This window comes from Arvicanthis niloticus, chromosome 2 (assembly GCF_011762505.2).
Source record: "Arvicanthis niloticus isolate mArvNil1 chromosome 2, mArvNil1.pat.X, whole genome shotgun sequence".
Lineage (NCBI taxonomy): Eukaryota > Metazoa > Chordata > Mammalia > Rodentia > Muridae > Arvicanthis > Arvicanthis niloticus.
This window is the reverse complement of record NC_047659.1, coordinates 15,253,624-15,271,844: the sequence shown is the minus strand read 5'-3', so window position 1 is coordinate 15,271,844 and position 18,221 is coordinate 15,253,624. Positions and strand designations below refer to the sequence as shown.

Here is an 18,221-nt window from a genome sequence, read left to right as displayed (position 1 = left end):
GAGAAATGCATATCCAAACAACCCTGAGATTCTACCACACACGTCAGAATGGCTAAAATCAAATACTGAGGTGATAGCAGATGCTGGGGAGGATATGGAGAAAGAGGAATACTCCTACATTGTTGTTGGGATTATAACATGGTACAACCACTCTGGAAATCAATCTGGCAGATCCCCAGAAAATTGGACAAAGTATTACCTGATGAACCAGCTATACTACTCCTGAGCATATACCCAAAAGATGCCCCAACAGATAACAAGGACACATACTCCACTATGTTCATAGCAGACTTATTTATAATAGCCAAAAGCTGGAAAGAACCCAGATGTCCTTCAACAGAGTAATGGATACAGAAAATGTGGTACAGCTACACAATGGAGGGATTAAAAACAGTGAATTCATGGAATTCTTAGGCAAATGGATGAAATCAGAAAATATCATCCTGAGTGCAGTAACCTAATCACAAAAGAACACACATGGTATGCACTCACTGATAAGTGTGTACTAGCCCAAAAGTTCAAAATACCCAAGTTCCAACTCTCAGGCCATATGAAGCAGAAGAAGAAGGAAAACAAAAGTGTGGGTGCTTTGGTCCTTGTAAAGGGTAACAAAATACTCACAGGAGCATATTCAGAGACAAAGTGTGGAACAGACTGGTGGAGTGGCCATCCAGAGACTGCCCCACATGGGGATCCAGCCCATGTGCAGTCACCAAACAGAGACACTGCTTTGGATGCCAGGAAGTGAATGCTGACAGGAGCCTGATATAGCTGTTTCCTGAGAGGCTCTGCCAGAGTCTGACATATACAGAAATGGATGCTCTCAGTCAGCCTCCTCAATGGAGGAGTTAGAGAGAGAACTGAAGGAGCTGAAGTGGTTTGTGTCTCCATGGGGAGAGCAATAATACCAACCAACCAGAGCTTGTAGAGTCTAAACAGCCAGCCTGGAAACACACATAGAGAGACCCATGATTCCAGCCATACATATAGGTGAGGAAGGCCTTGTTGGGCTTTGGTGGGAGAGGAGGTCCTTGGTCCTGTATAAGCTGAATGCTCCAGTGTGGGGTAATGCTAGGGCAGGGATGTTGGATTGGGTGGGTGGGGCCACTCTCTCATAGAAGCTGGGGGATTGCTGGATGGGATTCTGGTGGTGGTGGGGAATTGGGAAAGGGGATAACATCTGAAATGCAAATAAATAAAATATCCAATTTTAAAAAATGCTGAAAATTCAAGATTCTAATTTGTATATTGATAGCCAATATATTGTTCATGGTTTACAATTACTTGAAATTGTTCATTTTTCAGATACTGCTAATTCTCCAATTTTTCAGTTACTTATGAAAATACAACTTAATTTAAGAGAACATACTGTTCCTTAACTTTATTGTACATTTAAGAGCCCATACTAGATTGCTTGGACCCCTTAGGGCAATGCCACAGCAGATTTGTATACCAGGCAGATTATAGGCCTTACACAGGAACAGTTAGCCAAACAATCTCATTCTTTAAATCATCAAAATTCTAATAGCTTGAGACAACAATTTGGTATTTCTATAGAATGTGCATGTCAAATTGTAAAGACTTGTCCTGAATGTCCTCAATTTCTACTTATACCACATAATGGTGTTAATCTTCAAGCACTTATACCTAATCGATTATAGCAAATGGTTGTTACTCATATTTCTGATTTTGGACAATTAAAATATGTACATGTGACTATTGACCCCCTCTCAGGCTTCCTAGTTGCAACTGCTTTAACAGGAGAAGCAACTAAAAATGTAATTAGTTATTTTCTACATTGTTTTTCTATGCTAGCTGTTCCAAATCAGATTAAAACATAATGGAAATGGCTATTGCAGTCGAGCATTTGAGTATTTTTGTCAACAATTTAATATTACCCATATTACTGGGATTACTTCTAATCCTCAAGGACAAAGTATTTTGGAAGGAGCCCATGGTACTTTAAAACAATATCTTCATAAAATAAAAAGGAGGTTATATCTCCATACACCATTATTTATTTAAATAGTGTTCTTTTTATTTTAAATTTTTAAAAAATTGGATGCAAGGAAGTCTCTGTTAAGTGTCTTTGGCACCCTACAACTAGGCATACTTATGCCTAGGTGAAATGAAAGGATTCACTTACTGGCATATGGCATGATCCCGATCAGGTATTTTTTATGAGGAAGAGGGCATGTTTGTCTTTTATCTGTAGGATGCTGAAGGAGCATGTTGGCTGCCAGAGTGATTGGTTAGATATGCTGATGCTGAGACAAAGAAAGATGCTGACCTGTAAGCTTGATGCCAAATACCAATGGAGTTGTGTTGCTTCTAAAATTTACAATGATAGTCATTATAATTAGGAAAAAGTTTAAAGACACTTGCAGGGTATTTGGCACAATTATGACACTTCTCTGAATGTTTTAACTTTGCATAGTGAGATTATGAATTTAAAGAATGCTTATCTGCTGAGCTTTGATGATGCAGATACTGCTGACAAAATGATCCATAGCCTGAGGTCAGTATTTCTATTTTGGTCAAGCTTCAAGAATGGCATACATAGCTTGATCATGCTAGCTCTTCTTGTCCTGGGAATACTTTTATTTCTGCCCATTGTGTTAAAACTTGATTTTAACAACATCAACATGTTGACAGCAAACATACATGGCTTGAAACTGTAAATGGACCCCCAGACAGAGTTATCAGTTTAACAGGTTGGCAAGCCAAGGATGAGTAAGATTCTGCACAGAGCCTTACCAACCTAAAACAGAAGTGCATTGCTTTTGATTATGCATATTCCACGATGGTTAAGGAAGGCATTTATTTCAGAATAACCTAAGACGGCCCCAGTCTTGTTTATGAAATAAAAAGAGGGGAGATGTGGAGACCTTTTGGGGTTGCTTGGCAGGAATATGACATTGGTCAAGGACAAGGAAATGGGCTTCAGGCAGAAGTCTGACATTAGGCTAGAACAAAGAAGTAACTTCAGGCAGGAATATAAATCTTAGGCTAGAACAAAGAAGTAGGCTTCAAGCATGAAAATGACTTTGGGCTAGGACAGGGAAGTAGGCTCAGATATTTTTCTCCTTTGTATTCAACCAGACTTTTAAAAAAAGTATATACAGCAAGTGTAAAGACAGCAATGAGACCTGTCATTTGTTCTCAAAGCCTGTGAGGAACCTTTCTATTCAATTTTTGGTTTAGTAAAAATCTTCCTAAAGTATTCAGTGACTAATTTCTCTCTGCACCCACTTCTCTTGAAGGTAAATAGAATCTTTTGTGGGAGGTGACCTTTTGTTCTGACAGTGATGACATCCCAGACCCTACTAAGAAATGGAGCACTTAGAAAAACCAGACTGTGTGTTCTTAGCACCTATATATGTAACTTATGATTCCATAGTATTTAGAATTCTTTTTACTTTGAACTTTTGGAAATATGAGACTGAAGTGGAAGTTTCTTGTTTCTTTGGAGACTGTTCTATCCTGTGATTTTTTTTTCATGGAAACTGTCTTATGAGAGGATGTTTATCTGAGAACAGACATGTGGTGCTGTGCTGAAAGCTGTCTTGTGAGAGAGCATATGATGTTTTGATAGAGATGATGCTTGAGAGGGCACATGATATTTAGCAAGAATATAAATATAACCCCTCAGACAGTAAGAGGAGGCTCTACATTGGTTTGCCTTGCAACACTTTGCCAGATTTGCTGATTTCTTAGAGCCTTTTGGTTTCTTCCTGATCAAACCACTACTACTGATTCATGTTTGGTATTTGCCAGTTGGTACTGCTGATATCCTCACAATGAAGATTGGAATCACCCCAAAGAACTTTTTTAAAACAGTTATACAACCCCATTTCCTATTAACCTTTCCTTCCCCCTACCTCTGGTGGGCTAGAGGGAGACAGAAGTGTTTTAGAATCCTTATTAAAGTATGTTTGAAAAATGTAAACTGAGGCTGGCGAGGTGTCTCACTAAGAGCACTGACTGCTCTTTCAGTGGTCCTGAGTTCAATTGTCAGCAACCACATGGTGGCTCATAACCATATATAATGGGATCCAATGCTTTCTTTTGGTGTGTCTGAAGACAACAGTGTACTCAAATGAAAAAAATCTTGCTTAAATTAATTTGGCCATGATGATTTGGTCATTCCTCCTCTCCTCTTTGGGATTAACAGGCATGTAGTATAAGTACAAATTAAATCTTTGTTTTTTAGTTTGCAAGACTTTTGGGTTGTTTACTTGTACAGTACAACCTTGCTTGTATTCTGCTGATACACTGACAGACTGACATGTGTAGTTTATTAAGGAAGATTAGTGAAGACATGTAGTGAAACAAAGAATTAAGAGAAATGGAAAAGAAGTTGTGTCCTAAAAATTCGCTCTTGTGATGGAATTAATGGTGAAACCTGGGTGAGACCTATGAATATTTTGTAGTTTCTTTCTTTCCAACTTTTATTCTCCTTATTCTTAATAATTTTACATTTCTATGAGTAAAGCCTGTCCCTTAACTTAAACCTCTCTTCATATCTTTGTTCCTCAGGCTATAGATGAAAGGATTCATCATAGGTGTTAGTACTGTATACACAACAGTAACTGACACCCACGGACATCCTTTTTAAAACAAGATGTCTCCACCATTTGAATGTGCTGCCCATTGCCTCACCTTTGAGTTCTTTTTTGGGGGGGATCATGTTCAATTTGTCTTTAGAATGATGTCAACTCATAAGATCAGAATATCTTTCTCAATTTCCCACTTAGATCACTTAATTTATTCTTCTGAACACTGATCAATTTAAAATTCCCAGGTCTGAGACCATGGATATGATTATTGAAGGTATAATTACCAATGTATTGAGTTTGAAAAAGTTCTGAAATTTGGATTACTGTAGCACACAGTCTACATGTACATGTATCTGGTCAAGATAATTTAAAGACCACTCTCTTACTTCCAGATCAGTGATGCTGGTGGTTAACATAACTTCATAGGGTATCATACAGAGATGTAGAGAAAAGAAGTATAGCCTGAAAATGTCTTAGGTCATCTCTCAGTTATATGTTTCATAATTTTACATTTCTATGTGTAAAGCCTGTCCCTTAACTTCCTTAAACCTCTCTTCATATCTTTGTTTCTCAGGCTGTAGATAAAAGGATTCATCATAGGTGTCACTACTGTATACATAACAGTGGCTACCCGGTCCTTCACCACTGAGTACATAGACAGAGGCCTAAAGTAGACATAGATGACACTCCCATAGAACAGGGCCACTACAGTGAGGTGGGAGCCACAGGTAGAGAAGGCTTTCCACTTTCCAGCTGCAGAGGGGATCCTGAGCACAGCGACAATGATTCTCAGGTAGGAGAAGAGAATGCATAGGAAAGGAGTCACAATGACAGCCAGGGTCTCAGTCATGACCACAATCTGGCTGGAGGATGTGTCAGAGCAGGACAGCTTCAGCACAGGCTGAGTGTCACAGAAAAAGTGCTTAATGACATGGGAGGCACAGAATGAGAGGCGAGACATGAGGAGGACACGGAACAGTGCATGTAGATGGGAGATAGTGCAAGATCCCAGCAGCATGAGGAGGCAGTGTTGTGACCTCATTACCACATCATAATGTAAAGGGTTGCATATGGCCACCAGTCGGTCAATGGCCATGGAGGCTAGCAGGTAGCTGTCAGTGTTTGCTAATGCTATGAAGAAGTACATCTGAACTAGGCATCCCACATAGGAGATAGTCTTTGTCTCTGAGAGCAAGTTCACTAGCATCTTGGGCACAATGACTGTTGTGAAGCAGATATCCATGAATGACAAGTTGCTAAGGAAAAAGTACATGGGGGTATGGAGTCTGGTGTCAGAATGGATGGCCAGGATGATGAGCACATTCCCCATTACTGTGACCAGGTACATGATGATGAAGATGGCAAAAAGGGGTTTCTGCATCCAGGGATTGGAAGAGAGACCCAGCAAGATGAAGTCTGAGGTGCTGCTGCTGTTCATTTTCCTGTCTCTGGATATGGTTGGAAGACTTTGGGAAAGATGTGGACAAATTGATCAAGACAATCTCTCCCCTATCCTCTGGCCTGCAGTGAAATCCCAATGCCATTCATTAAGATTTTAAAAAGTATGTTTAGTTGAAGAAATTATATTAAAAATAAAAACAACAACAGTAACATCAAAGAAGCAACAAGTTGAAAAATTCTAGACTGCTTTCTAAATTAGAAGATGAAAGCTCTCCTTTTATTAGGAGAAACTGTTGCTTAATATGTTGGAGTTCTCAGTGCCATCTGTGAGTATATATTATATACATATAATATATATTTATATTATACGCACCCATTTGTTTCTTGACCAACTTCTTAGCTTCCATTTTACACTGGCTTTGGAGATCAAGTGTTGATTTCCACTTTGAGTAAGGATGCTCTTGTTCAAGCCCTCTATATCCTCGAGGTCTTCTCATAAAGGTCTTCTCCCCAGAATTCTGAAATGGTGATGATGGTACGAATAGCACAATAATGCACATCTCAATTAATCAGTGGTACTTACTGGACATTCATTTGAGATAAACACCTCCTAGTGTTTCAGAAAGAAATATGACTAATGTTTAACGTTTTCATTGAAATAATAAAATATGAATTTTTTTATTGGTAACCTCGAAGCTAGCTGTCCTTCTTAATATAGAAGTATTATGACAGGAATGGAATTTGTTCCTGAAATTAATTACTCAAAGTTGTTACTTTTTTATTTTAGAAAACTCATCTTTTCATGCTAAATATTTAAAAATTACACTAAAAAATTTAGTAATAATATTTAGAACCTTAGAGCCCCTTTCTACTAACATCACATATATGATAAAGGCAAGGACACCCAATCATCACTATTAAGCTACTTTGCTTATACTATAAATGACTTTGGTATGTTAAGCTGATGAAAAATGATAAAAAAATCATTGTAGGTGTCCATCAATGGATGACTAGATAAAGGAAAGCTATGTATATACATATTGTAGTATTATTCACATCTATAGAAAAACATTATCATGTTATTAGTAGGAAACTAGGTAGAACTGAATAAGCCAGGTGCAGAATGCCAGGCATTGCATCGTTTTCTCATATGTGAACTCGAGGGGAAAAGAATACATGAAAATGGAGGCTGCAAGGGAAATAGAAGAGGAACATGTATATGAGAGGGCGAAGCATGTGATTATGGTCAAATTGGATCTCATGCATGTATGAAGATGTCACAGTGAAACCCATTATTTTGTACAATCAATATATCCCAATAAAATACTAAGAAAAAGGGGCATAAACATTGGCAAAGATGCAATTGTTATTCTTTTTAAGCAGCTTGAGTATGCAAATTAAGGAACTGAAATAGTAACCTAGTGACTATGTGAAGATTTATGAAGGTTTCAGTAATTTGTCTAGATATTAAATAAATGTAAAAAGATTCACACTGTTTCTATTTTTTTGAGACAGGGTCTTGGTGTACACCCAAGCCTGAGCCCGAGGTCACTGTTAAGCTGCCTGAGACGTTATAATCTCCCTGCCTCCACTCTTCAATTCCTGAGATTACAGGTGTGTGCTATCATATGTGGTAAGAAAATATTCATACTCTTCTCATATTAGAAAATGTAACAGAGAAAAGTATTTTAGTTTAAAATGGTCAGAAGATCTGAGAGACACCTGGAAATAAATCTCAGGGACTGAAAGGGACAATTTCAAGCAAATACAATTTAAAAACCAATATAATGGGAAAAATGAAGTAAGTAAGCCAAATTCAAATAAAGCATAACAGAAATCACACTTGTACAATAAATACATGGTGACAAAAACTAAAAGAACAATTTGTAGTATATTATTATTCAAGATTATGTTTGAAGAAATAAAATGGCTAATGTACCCTGACACTTTAATCACTATTCAACCCATTGCACATACTATAATTATGTGTATGTTAGATGGCTTTTAAATCATATTTCTTGTTTCAATCATAAGAAGCAACAATTTTATTATTCTTATTTTTATGAATTAAAAATATACAGTTTGACAACTTTAAATAACTTACCAGAACCCACACTTAGCAAACATCAGAGCTGTGGTTTCAGTGTAGGCTGTCTAAGGGCAGATCTTGAACTATTTCTGGTCAGGCTAGTGTATAGCTGTTTACCGTAGTATCTGTTGTTTTATATAGTATCTGTTGTTGTTTACTTTTTTGCTATCTTGAAGGGACAGCTCTCATCCAAATTCCACAGAATGATTATTCCAGACCCTTTCCTTATGGGAGATGTCACAAGTACTTTATGGCCTGCTGACCCGTATCTTATCAGTCAGAAACCACACTTGATTTTGGCTGTAGAACCCACCCTCATGCTCAGATTTACTTTGTAAAAAGAGTTTCTATGTACTCATACCCTAAACTTTATTGTGTACCTGGAATTATTGCCTAGAAAAATTTCTCCAGTTTGTACTGTGTTTTAAATATGCTCACAATGAACTGCCTGGCATCAGGCTCCCTGAAGTCTGATTCAGGTTGACATAGTCAACCTACACTGGGTTTTCATTCTTATCTCTTTGTGTCATTTGCTTCGCTGCTTAGATACTTATAGGGACTCTCTCACCCAGCCCTCTGGTTGTCTTCTAAAGTGATATCAGGAGGGTTAAAACTATTTTTTGTATGTAATTTTACTCTCTATATAGCTCATTTATTATTTGATAACCATATTAAAAATAACATATGTCTATTGTCCACAACATGATTTTTTGAAATATGTATACCCTGTGGAATGGAATTAGCCAACATTCAGGATCTCACATTTCTGTAGTAAGATCATATTGTTTGTTTTCAAGAAATAATGAACACATTATCTTTATAATTTTATAATTAAATAGGTGGAATTGCCCTATAATCGTACTTCATAGGGAACCAGAACTAGACTTGTATGCATATTTTAAAGGCTTACTCTTTGATAAACACTGTAAATACATTAGGTACAGGGGTATATGCTTTCTGTGATGCTGTTTTTTTCTTTCACTGACTGTGTATACACACATACATACAAATAGATTATGATATATGGAGAGTTATATTGGAGCTTATGAGCATTGAAAACCATTACAGATACATTTAACCTGAAACAACTACCTTACTCCTAGTCAGTATGCTCATTTCATTCTCTAGACATACTCCACTTCCCCTTGGGTTCTTTTGCCATCATACATAGGACATTGTTTGCACTGGTCTTAATAGGCTACTTTATCATCTCTGTTTAAACTTATAGTATGTGAATTGGTGTCAAGTTCTCAGGGACAAGGATTCAGCCTCTTTTCATTTAGCCGGATCTGTTAACCTTGTATTTTTTCATGTGGAAGTCATTTAATGTCTGCATATCTATCAATAATGATACACAGGCATGTAAGTATTGTGTGTGCATGCAACTTTCTACTCCACTTACCTGTGACCTTTGGAAACATACATGTCACTTGAGATAGAGTCTGGGAAAATTCTCCATATAGTTTGTAGCACTGATTACACCATAACTACAAAACTGTCTGTTGCTCTTTTCCTTGCTTTCAAAGAAATGACAGCCATAGAGGTCTTGAACAAACTTCAGTTCTTTTGGGTCCTGACAATAGCTCTCAGATTTCCTAGCCTCAGCCCATGACCTTAGGCTCTGTCTTGGGTCCTGGATTTTAGAAACATAAATCTTGTTATTTGTTCAATTTTCACCCACAGCTTCAAGACAAACAGATCTTCAGTAGCAGGTGCACAGTCCTCTTTAAGAAATTACTCAGTTTAGGATTCTGCAGAGTCCCGTAAAGGCTGGGCTCCTCTCTTTCAGCATTGAAATTCTTGCCTCTACCCCATTTTCACTCCTGTGCCAGATTAGAGTTACAGCTCTTGTCTCTTGGTTCCAGAGAAGGTGGCATATTGTCCTTCAATTATTCTAACTGTCCTGCTCATTTCATGTTGAAAGCCTTTGAAGCACCACAGATCCTTTGATGCAAATCCACCCATTTTTAGGGAGTTCTCTGTTTTTTCTGTCCACTTCTTACTTTTTTCTGCTTTAATTCTTTTAGAAATCATTATTTCTAAGATCCTTACTCCCACATCTCTCTTATTAATTCTATGGTTTTGTGTGGAAGTTTTCTGCCTTGTTTAGGTGTGACCAGCCAGTGTGCAGCTGTGAATTTATAGATTACAGACTGTGACTTCTGGGTCTCAGCATGGAGGCCTAACATAAAAGCTTTACATGTTTTAGAGTCACAGAGCTTTTGATCTCTAGGCTTTATCCTTCAGTATTCCAGAGCTGGTATGCTCACAGTATCCAGAGGAGCTTGCTTTCTTGGGAGTGACTCTTTCCCACCATGAGGTGAAGCTTGTCCTCATACGTTTATGGTATTTTATAGCTCTGTTTTTTTGCTTCATTCTCACCACTTAACATCCAGTGAGTCTGACCTTTAAGGACAGCAGCTCATTTAGGTTTCTAGATGATGTGACCAGGCTTTTGGTTTCCTTAATATTGGCTTGACTTCCTCTTAAAGTAGGATGATGAGGTGAGCAAAACCTCTGATATTCAGCAGATGTTTTAAAATTCTAACAGTTACAAAATGTCCACTCTATGTGCTGTGGGGCCAGAAGTTGGGGTGTGGAGGACAAGCCTCCAGTACCCGATTGAATCAGTACCTGATTTCAGAAACCATCTAATCATTATGATAGGTATTGCTCACTTAGTATCCTGTATAGTAAACATGGACATATGTTTCAATCAAAATAATCTTAGATTACCTTAATTCTACCTCCATATTGGTATTTCTCTGTTTTCCTCTTCAATTATTTTTAAAAATGGATTTGGAGGATTCTAGCTTCATTCACATTCTAGGGATGTGCATTCTACTGTGAAGTAACACTGCAAGTCCCTTCAGTTATTCTGGGATATTCATGAAAAGACTCTTCCTAGTGTTACAGAGAGTCTGCTAGACTTATATTCACAAAAACTTGTTTTTGAGTTTGACTGTGCTGTTAAGAAGTCTTAATTAAATGCTATCTAATTGATCTGAACCTTGGTTTCATTCATATCAAAGAAGATAATATCATCTGGCTAGTTGATTTGCTGAGTTTAAGAGAATGTCCAAATTATATAGAATGTTAGAAGTAAGATACTTCCTAAATCAATTGTGTTACATTGCATGTGGGTGAAGCATAAATCCTTAGGTCATCTGCTTGTTCATTGCTCCATGATGACCTCTTCACTATATTCAAACCCCCAAATGAGAAGCCAGTTATTTAAAAATATCTCTGCTGGGGACATCATTGTTTCCTCTTAAGTTTTTTTCCCTTACCTATCAGGTCCTCAGAACTTTACTCACTAACCTTAAATTATCTGGCATATGATGTCAGGGCCATCTTTCATAGTGAGTTGAAGGCTTCATGTCTGGTCCTTTTTGTGGCTGTTCTAGAAAGTATTAGGGTGAATGACAGGGTCATGTTTTCATCCCATCTGTAATGAGTATTTTGCTTCATTTGTTGGTGATGGCAGGTCATTTTTCTAACCATTCCTGGCTATAAAAGTATAAATTCCATGATAATGAACAACTAAAACATACCTTTAATTCACAGTTGCATCACTGTGACTATCAAAGCTGCTCAAAGTAGCATTTCTAAAGAGTAGCTTTTGTCTTTTACCAAGTTGTTTGTATCTAGTTCAGATCCTAAGTAGAAGACATCCCTCTCACTGCACCCTCATCCTGTGGGCATTCTCAATCACAACAATGTAGGTAATTACCCAATGCTTACATGTGCTCGGTATTGCTATAAGAACTTCACATATATTGATTCATTGCATCTTTATAATACCCATCTTACAGGTAACAAAAATGAATGGAGGCCTCTCACTGGGACAGTATAGCTGCAGAGAACTGCTCTTCTCACTGCAACATGTTCATTGTTTTTGTTTGCTTGGCCTCTCTTCTCATTTCCTGGAAGAGAACATTCTATGGGTCACTAATTCAAGGATGTAGACTGTACTCTTTAAGAATGCAGGACAGTGCCTAGGATTGTGTTTTACACACAGAGGAGGTACTTCAAATATCTGACCCAAGGAACAAAAAGATATACACAACACACAACACACACACACACACACACACACACACACACACACACACCTCTACTTGTAAAGACAGACATAGAGAAACAGAAAAGGAAGAAAAAGCACAAGAAGAAAGATTGGGAGAAAGAGGCAACAACAGGATCTTGGATAGGGAGCACGGTCACTAGAATACATTGAAATTACTGTTTTGTTTTCAAAGACCACCTCCACCAGCCTGCTTACCTGTGAGGTTGACAGAGAAGATCATGATTTAAAACTTGTAACATGGACATCCAGTCTCTGAAGAAGGCCTCCTGAACTTCTAATCTAGCTTCAGAGATGTGGCTTTCCCCTACTCTAGGGACTAGTAGTATAAAGAAAGACCCAAGGGCCTGTCCTGTCTCATGCCAGAACCCTAGAGAATTGCCCCTGGGATTTTCCCAGGAAGGAGAACATCACTTTGAGGAACATGGTCTCCAGAGTAGCTTCTCACATTGGGGAAAGTAATTAGTACTGTGCAGTAGCAAGCTAGAAGTGAATTTGTGCTTACACATGCACTCCAAAAGCTTGCATGTATTCGTGTGTGCATGTGTGTGTGTGTGCGCGTGCGCATGCAAACACTCATGCATGTACTTAAGTTTAAGCTCTGATATTTTTGAGGCTCTCTGTCTCATTGTAGAACATGATCTTAGATACATGTGTCACTGGTATTATCATGAGGGAGTATAGTTCCTGGTGCCAGACTGACTAGGTTCTTACACTGGATCTGCCTTGCAAGCTTCATAGCATTTGCTGTACTTTGACTTTTCAAAATCCAATTTTGTTTTGTTTGATTTTGTTTTTCAAGATATCTATTTTTATTTTATGTGTCTGAATCAGATCCCCTAGAGCTGGAGCTACAAAGGATTGTGAGACACCATATGGTTGCTTGGAACTGGAGCTGGGCTGCAAAGGCAATAATTCCCCACTCCCCCTTATTTAAAAAAATAGAGATGTAAATTGCATGCAGTCCCCTGACCTCCATAGTCTGGCCCATAGCACTCTTTGCCATCTGGAGGAGCCTTGCAGGACTCCAGGAGAGTCCTGATTCCCTGAGGTGGTAGAGGAGGGAAGAAACATCCAGCCTAGACCCTTCCCTAGCGATTCCCCACCAGTTGGGTCAACCTGGGACACATCCAGCAGAGATGAGATGCATGCTGTCCCATGACCTCCATCTTTGGACCCATTGCTATCCCTGCCTTATCAAGGAACCTTGTGGGGACCTAAGAAGCATCCAGCTTAGATTGCTCCCCAGTCAATCCTCTGCCTGCCAGGTCCACCTGAGGCACAGCCAGCAGAGGTGAGGAGCATCTTTTTGCCTGGGATCCATTGTCAGATTGTGCCTGCCTCCCTCAGAAGTCCTGTTGGCATCAGTAACATCCAACCAATGCCAGGGACAACCAGATTGCTAAAGGACAGTATAAGAATACAATCACTAAGATCCAGGGCAATATGTCAACATCAGAATCCAGCTGTTACAACATTCCCTGGATATCCTTACACAGCCAAAGCACAAGAAGATGACCTTAAATCGAATCTTATAAAGATGACAAAGGTCTTTAAAGAGGATTTAAGTAAATCCCTCAAAGAAATACAGAAAACACAACTAAACAGATGGAGGAAATGAATAAAACTGTCTACAAACTGAAAATGGAAATAGAAGCAATCAAGAAAACACAAACTGAAGCAATCCTGGAGATGGAAAGCTTAGGGGAAAGAATAAAAACTACAGATTAAAGCATCACCAATAGAACTCACAAGATGGAAGAGAAACTCTCAGATAGAAAACATGATTGAAGAAATCAACACATCAGTCAAAGAAAATCCTAAATCTAAGAAGTTCCTGACACAAAACAGCCAAGAAATCTGGAACACTGAAAAGACCAGATTTAAGAATAAGAAAACCAGAAGGATGAGATTCTCAGCTACAAGGTCCAGAAAATATTTTCAAAAAAATCCTAGAAGAAATGTAAGTCCCTAACCTAAAGAAAGATAAGTCCATATACACACAAGATGATTATAGAACACCAGATAGATTGGACCAGAAAAGAAAATTCTCCAGTCATATAATAATCAAAACACTAAATGTACAGAACAAAGACAGAATATTAAAAGCTGCAAGGGAAAAAGGCCAAGTAGCATATAAAGGCAGAATTACTTCAGACTTCTCAACAGAGACTAAAAGCTAACATGGCCTGTACAAATGTCTTGCAGCCTCTAAGAAACCTCAGATGCTAACCTAGTCTACTATTCCTAGTAAAACTCTCAATCTTCATAGATGGAGGAAACAAGGTATTGCAAAGCAAACCCAAATTTAAATCTTATCTACCCACTACCCACAAATCAAGCGCTAACCCAACAACTAACCTAACAACTCTAACCCAAGGATGTTAACTACACACAAGAAAACACAGGAAATAATTCTATACCAGAAAAAATAAAACAAGGAAACACACACACACACACACACACACACACACACACACACACACACACACCATATCTCACCAATTTCTGGTCAGAAACATCTCTGAGCATCAACAGATACAATTTCCTGATAAAAAGGCAAAGGCTAACAGAATAGATTATAAACAGGATCCATCATCCTGCTGCATACAATAAATACAGATCAATAACAAAGATAAACATTACCTCAAAGTAAAAGTCTGGAAAAAAGTTTTCCAAACAAACAGACCCAAGAAACAAGCTGGAATAGCCATTGTAATGTCTAATGAAATATAAACCAAATGCATTCAAAAGAAATGAGAAAGGACACTTCATACTCATCAAAAAAAAAAAAAATCCACAAAGATGACATTTCAATTCTGAACATCTATGTCCTCAAATGTAAGGGCACCCACGTTTGTAAAAGAAACATGACAAAGCTTAAATCACACATCAAACCGACAGGTCATCCAGACAAAAACTAAACAGAGAAATAATGAAATTAACTGATCTTATGAATCAAATGGACCCAACAGAAATCTACAAAACATTTTACCCAAACAGAATGGAATATGCTATCTTCTCAGCTCCTCATGGAACTTTCTCTAAAATTGACCATATACTGGGTCACAAAGCAAGCCTCAACAGTACAAGAAAATTAAAATAACTCTTTGTATCTTAGCAAACCATAATGGATTGAAGCTGGAGGTCAACAACAACAGAAGCAATAGAAAGCCTACAAACTCATTGAAACTTAACAACTCTCTACGATCAGGAGCTTAGCCCTGGCCTAGGTCCTCTCTGAAGCAGCTGAGGGGGAAGATCATCGGCAGGGGCAAGACTCGGCCTTGCAAGAGAGTAGGTTGCTTTCTATAATAATATAATATATGCCTATCTTGACTTTAACTCACTCTGAGCCCAGAAGCTGTAGGCCTCTGGATCTATTGACACTTGTTGCTAACAGTTAAAGGATTTATTGCTAGAGCTCACTTTTTTGGGCAGCTAGAAGCCCTTCACTGTTTTGGCTGGTTAACTCTTTGTGAATCAAAGAGGAAGGAAAAGAAAAAAAATAAGATGCCTTATACAGGCAAATATGCACAGACACATATTCATTCATACATATATTGACATTTTTGTTCACATTCTCATATACACTTGACACATTCACAGTTTTGTTAGGCTCATCTACCTGCATCAAACTCTCTAAAAGTATTCAGGCATGTGTACATATACACATAAACCTACACACATACAACTAAACAAACAGACATATCCATATGGATGGATGGATGGATGGATGGATGGATGGATGGATGGATGGATGGATAAATGGGGCAGAGCTCCCCAAACCAAACCATCCAACCAACAACTTTATCTCTTTTCTCTGGCCTTTCCCTCCCAACTCTGGCCTTTTTATACCTTCTTAGACAAAAAGTTCTTTAAAAAATTACCTCAGAGGTAAAATGTTACATAAAATGGAAGTTACAGAAGGATGTTGATATTAAGGTCAAAGCAGCATGTTTCATTCTAATAAGCTCATTATAAGTTCAAAGCAAAAGTTTTTTTTTAAAAAAAACATAGTCTTGTCTTATCATAGTGCACACCTGTAGCTTCATCTTTGGACCTAAATCCTTTTCTTTGAACACAAATTTGTCCTAAGTCTATTTCCATTTTAATGTGATTATGAAAATTCATTGTATTTCTTATTATGCAGCCTTTACATACTATATGAGAAGTAGGCACATTGTATTCATGATTCTAACATTATTACATTCCTTTATAGCAAAATAACTAAGAGCATTTGATAAAATTTTCTTCCTAAATATAAATGAAATTGACCCTGAGATTCCACCTTACATCAATCAAAATGGGTAAGATCAAAAACTCAGGTGACTCTTTATTGATCTGTGTTTATTGTATGCAGCAGAATGATGGATCCTGTTTATAATCTATTTTGTTAGTCTTTGCCTTTTTATTAGGAAATTGCATCCAATGATGCTCAGAGATGTTACCGACCAGAAACTGGAGATGTGTGTTTGATGTGTGTGTGTGTGTGTGTGTTTTCTTGTTTTATTTTTGCACATGCTGGTGAGAATGTAGAGAAAGAGGAACACTCTTTCATTGCTGGTGGGATTGAAAACTGGAACAACCACTCTGGAAATCAATCTGGTGGTTCCTCAGAAAATTAAAAATAGATCTACCTGAAGACTCAGCTATACCACTCTTGGGAATATACCCAACAAATGTCTCACCATGCCACAGGGGCATATGTTCCACTATCTTCATAGTGATCTTGTTTGTGATAGCTAGAATCTGAAGACAACCCAGATGTTCTACAATGTGAGAATAGATACAGAAACTGTGGTTTCTTTACACAATGGAATACTACATAGCTATTAAAAGTGAAGACAACAATGAAGAATGGATAAAGAAAATGTGGTACATCTAACACACTGGAATACTACTCAACTAATAAAAATAAGGACATCTTGAAATTTGCAGGAAAATGGATGGAACTAGAAAACATCATTCTGAGTGAGGTAACTCAGACCCAAAAGGACACTAATAAGTGGATATTAGCAAAAAAATACAGAATACCCAGTATATAGTCCACAGAACTAAAAAAGGTTAAGAAGCCAAAGGGTCCAAGTGAGGATGCCACAATCTCACTTGGGATGGAGAAGAAAGCAATCACAGGAGGAGGGAGGAAGGCAGGGTCCTGGGTGGGAAGGAAGGTAGGGAGGAGAAGAGGGGAACATGATTAGGTATTGGGTGGGGAAAAAGGACTGAAGCCCTGAGGACCAGCAGAAAGAATGGAAACAGGCAACCTCAGGAGGTAGGAGGTGGGGGACCCTCCAGAATGTACCAGAGACCTGGGAGGTGAGGAACTTTCAGGATTCAAAGGGAGGGACCTTAGATGAAATGCTCTACAGTGGGGAAAGGGAACTTGTAGAGCCCACCTCCAGCAGAAAGATAGGGCATCAAGTGGAGGGACAGGTTGCCACACCACAGGCAAAAGCTCTAACCCCGAATTGTTCCTGTCTGAAGGAACTGCAGGGACAAAAATGGAGAAGAACATGAGGGAAAAGGAGGTCCAAATTGGAATCTAGCTCAAGGGGAGGCCTGGGGCCCTAACACTGTTACTGATGCTGTGGTGTGCTTTCAGACAGGAGCCTAGCATGGACATGTGTGAGAGGTTCAACAAGCAGCTGAAAGAGTCAGATGCAGATACTAGCACACAACCAATGGATGGAAGCCAGGGACCCCTGTGGTTGAATTGGGGGAAAGCTAGAAGAAACTGAGGAGAAGGGCAGCCCTTTGAGAAGACCAGAAGTTTCAACTGACCTGGAACTCTGAGAGCTCTCAGACACTGAGCCACCAACTAGGCAGCATACACCAGCTGATATGAGGCCCCCAACACATACAGAGCAGAGGACTGTCTGGTCTGGACTCAGTGAGAGAAGATGCACCTAACCCTCTAGAGACTTGAGGCCCCAGGGAGTGGAGAAGTCTGGTGGAATGGGGTAAGGAGTGGGGATATTCTCTCAGAGATGGTAGCAGAGGAGGTATGGGATGGGAAGTGATGGTGAGGCAGACTGGAAGGGGGACGAAGTCTGGACTGTAAAAAAGGATTAAAGAATAAAAAACA

At 38.6% G+C, this 18,221-nt stretch overlaps 1 protein-coding gene across 6 annotated transcripts; it reads right to left on the bottom strand.

Annotated features, from left to right (window-relative positions):
* Positions 1 to 1,354: 1,354 nt before the first annotated feature.
* LOC117704271 (olfactory receptor 1L4) lies at positions 1,355 to 12,427 on the bottom strand. Of its 6 annotated transcripts, none has more exons than XM_076928640.1 (4): positions 12,332 to 12,427; positions 11,794 to 11,975; positions 6,334 to 6,478; positions 1,355 to 6,080 (listed from the first exon to the last, which is right to left on the bottom strand). In XM_076928640.1, exon 4 carries the CDS (start codon positions 5,995 to 5,997, stop codon positions 5,074 to 5,076), a length of 924 nt encoding a protein of 307 aa, XP_076784755.1. In that variant the 5' UTR covers positions 5,998 to 6,080; positions 6,334 to 6,478; positions 11,794 to 11,975; positions 12,332 to 12,427; the 3' UTR covers positions 1,355 to 5,073. The 6 variants fall into 6 exon arrangements, with proteins under 6 accessions (XP_076784755.1, XP_076784760.1, XP_076784756.1 ...); XM_076928645.1 differs by having other exon boundaries at positions 1,355 to 6,025; XM_076928641.1 differs by having other exon boundaries at positions 11,863 to 11,975.
* Between the last annotated feature and the right edge of the window lie 5,794 nt (positions 12,428 to 18,221).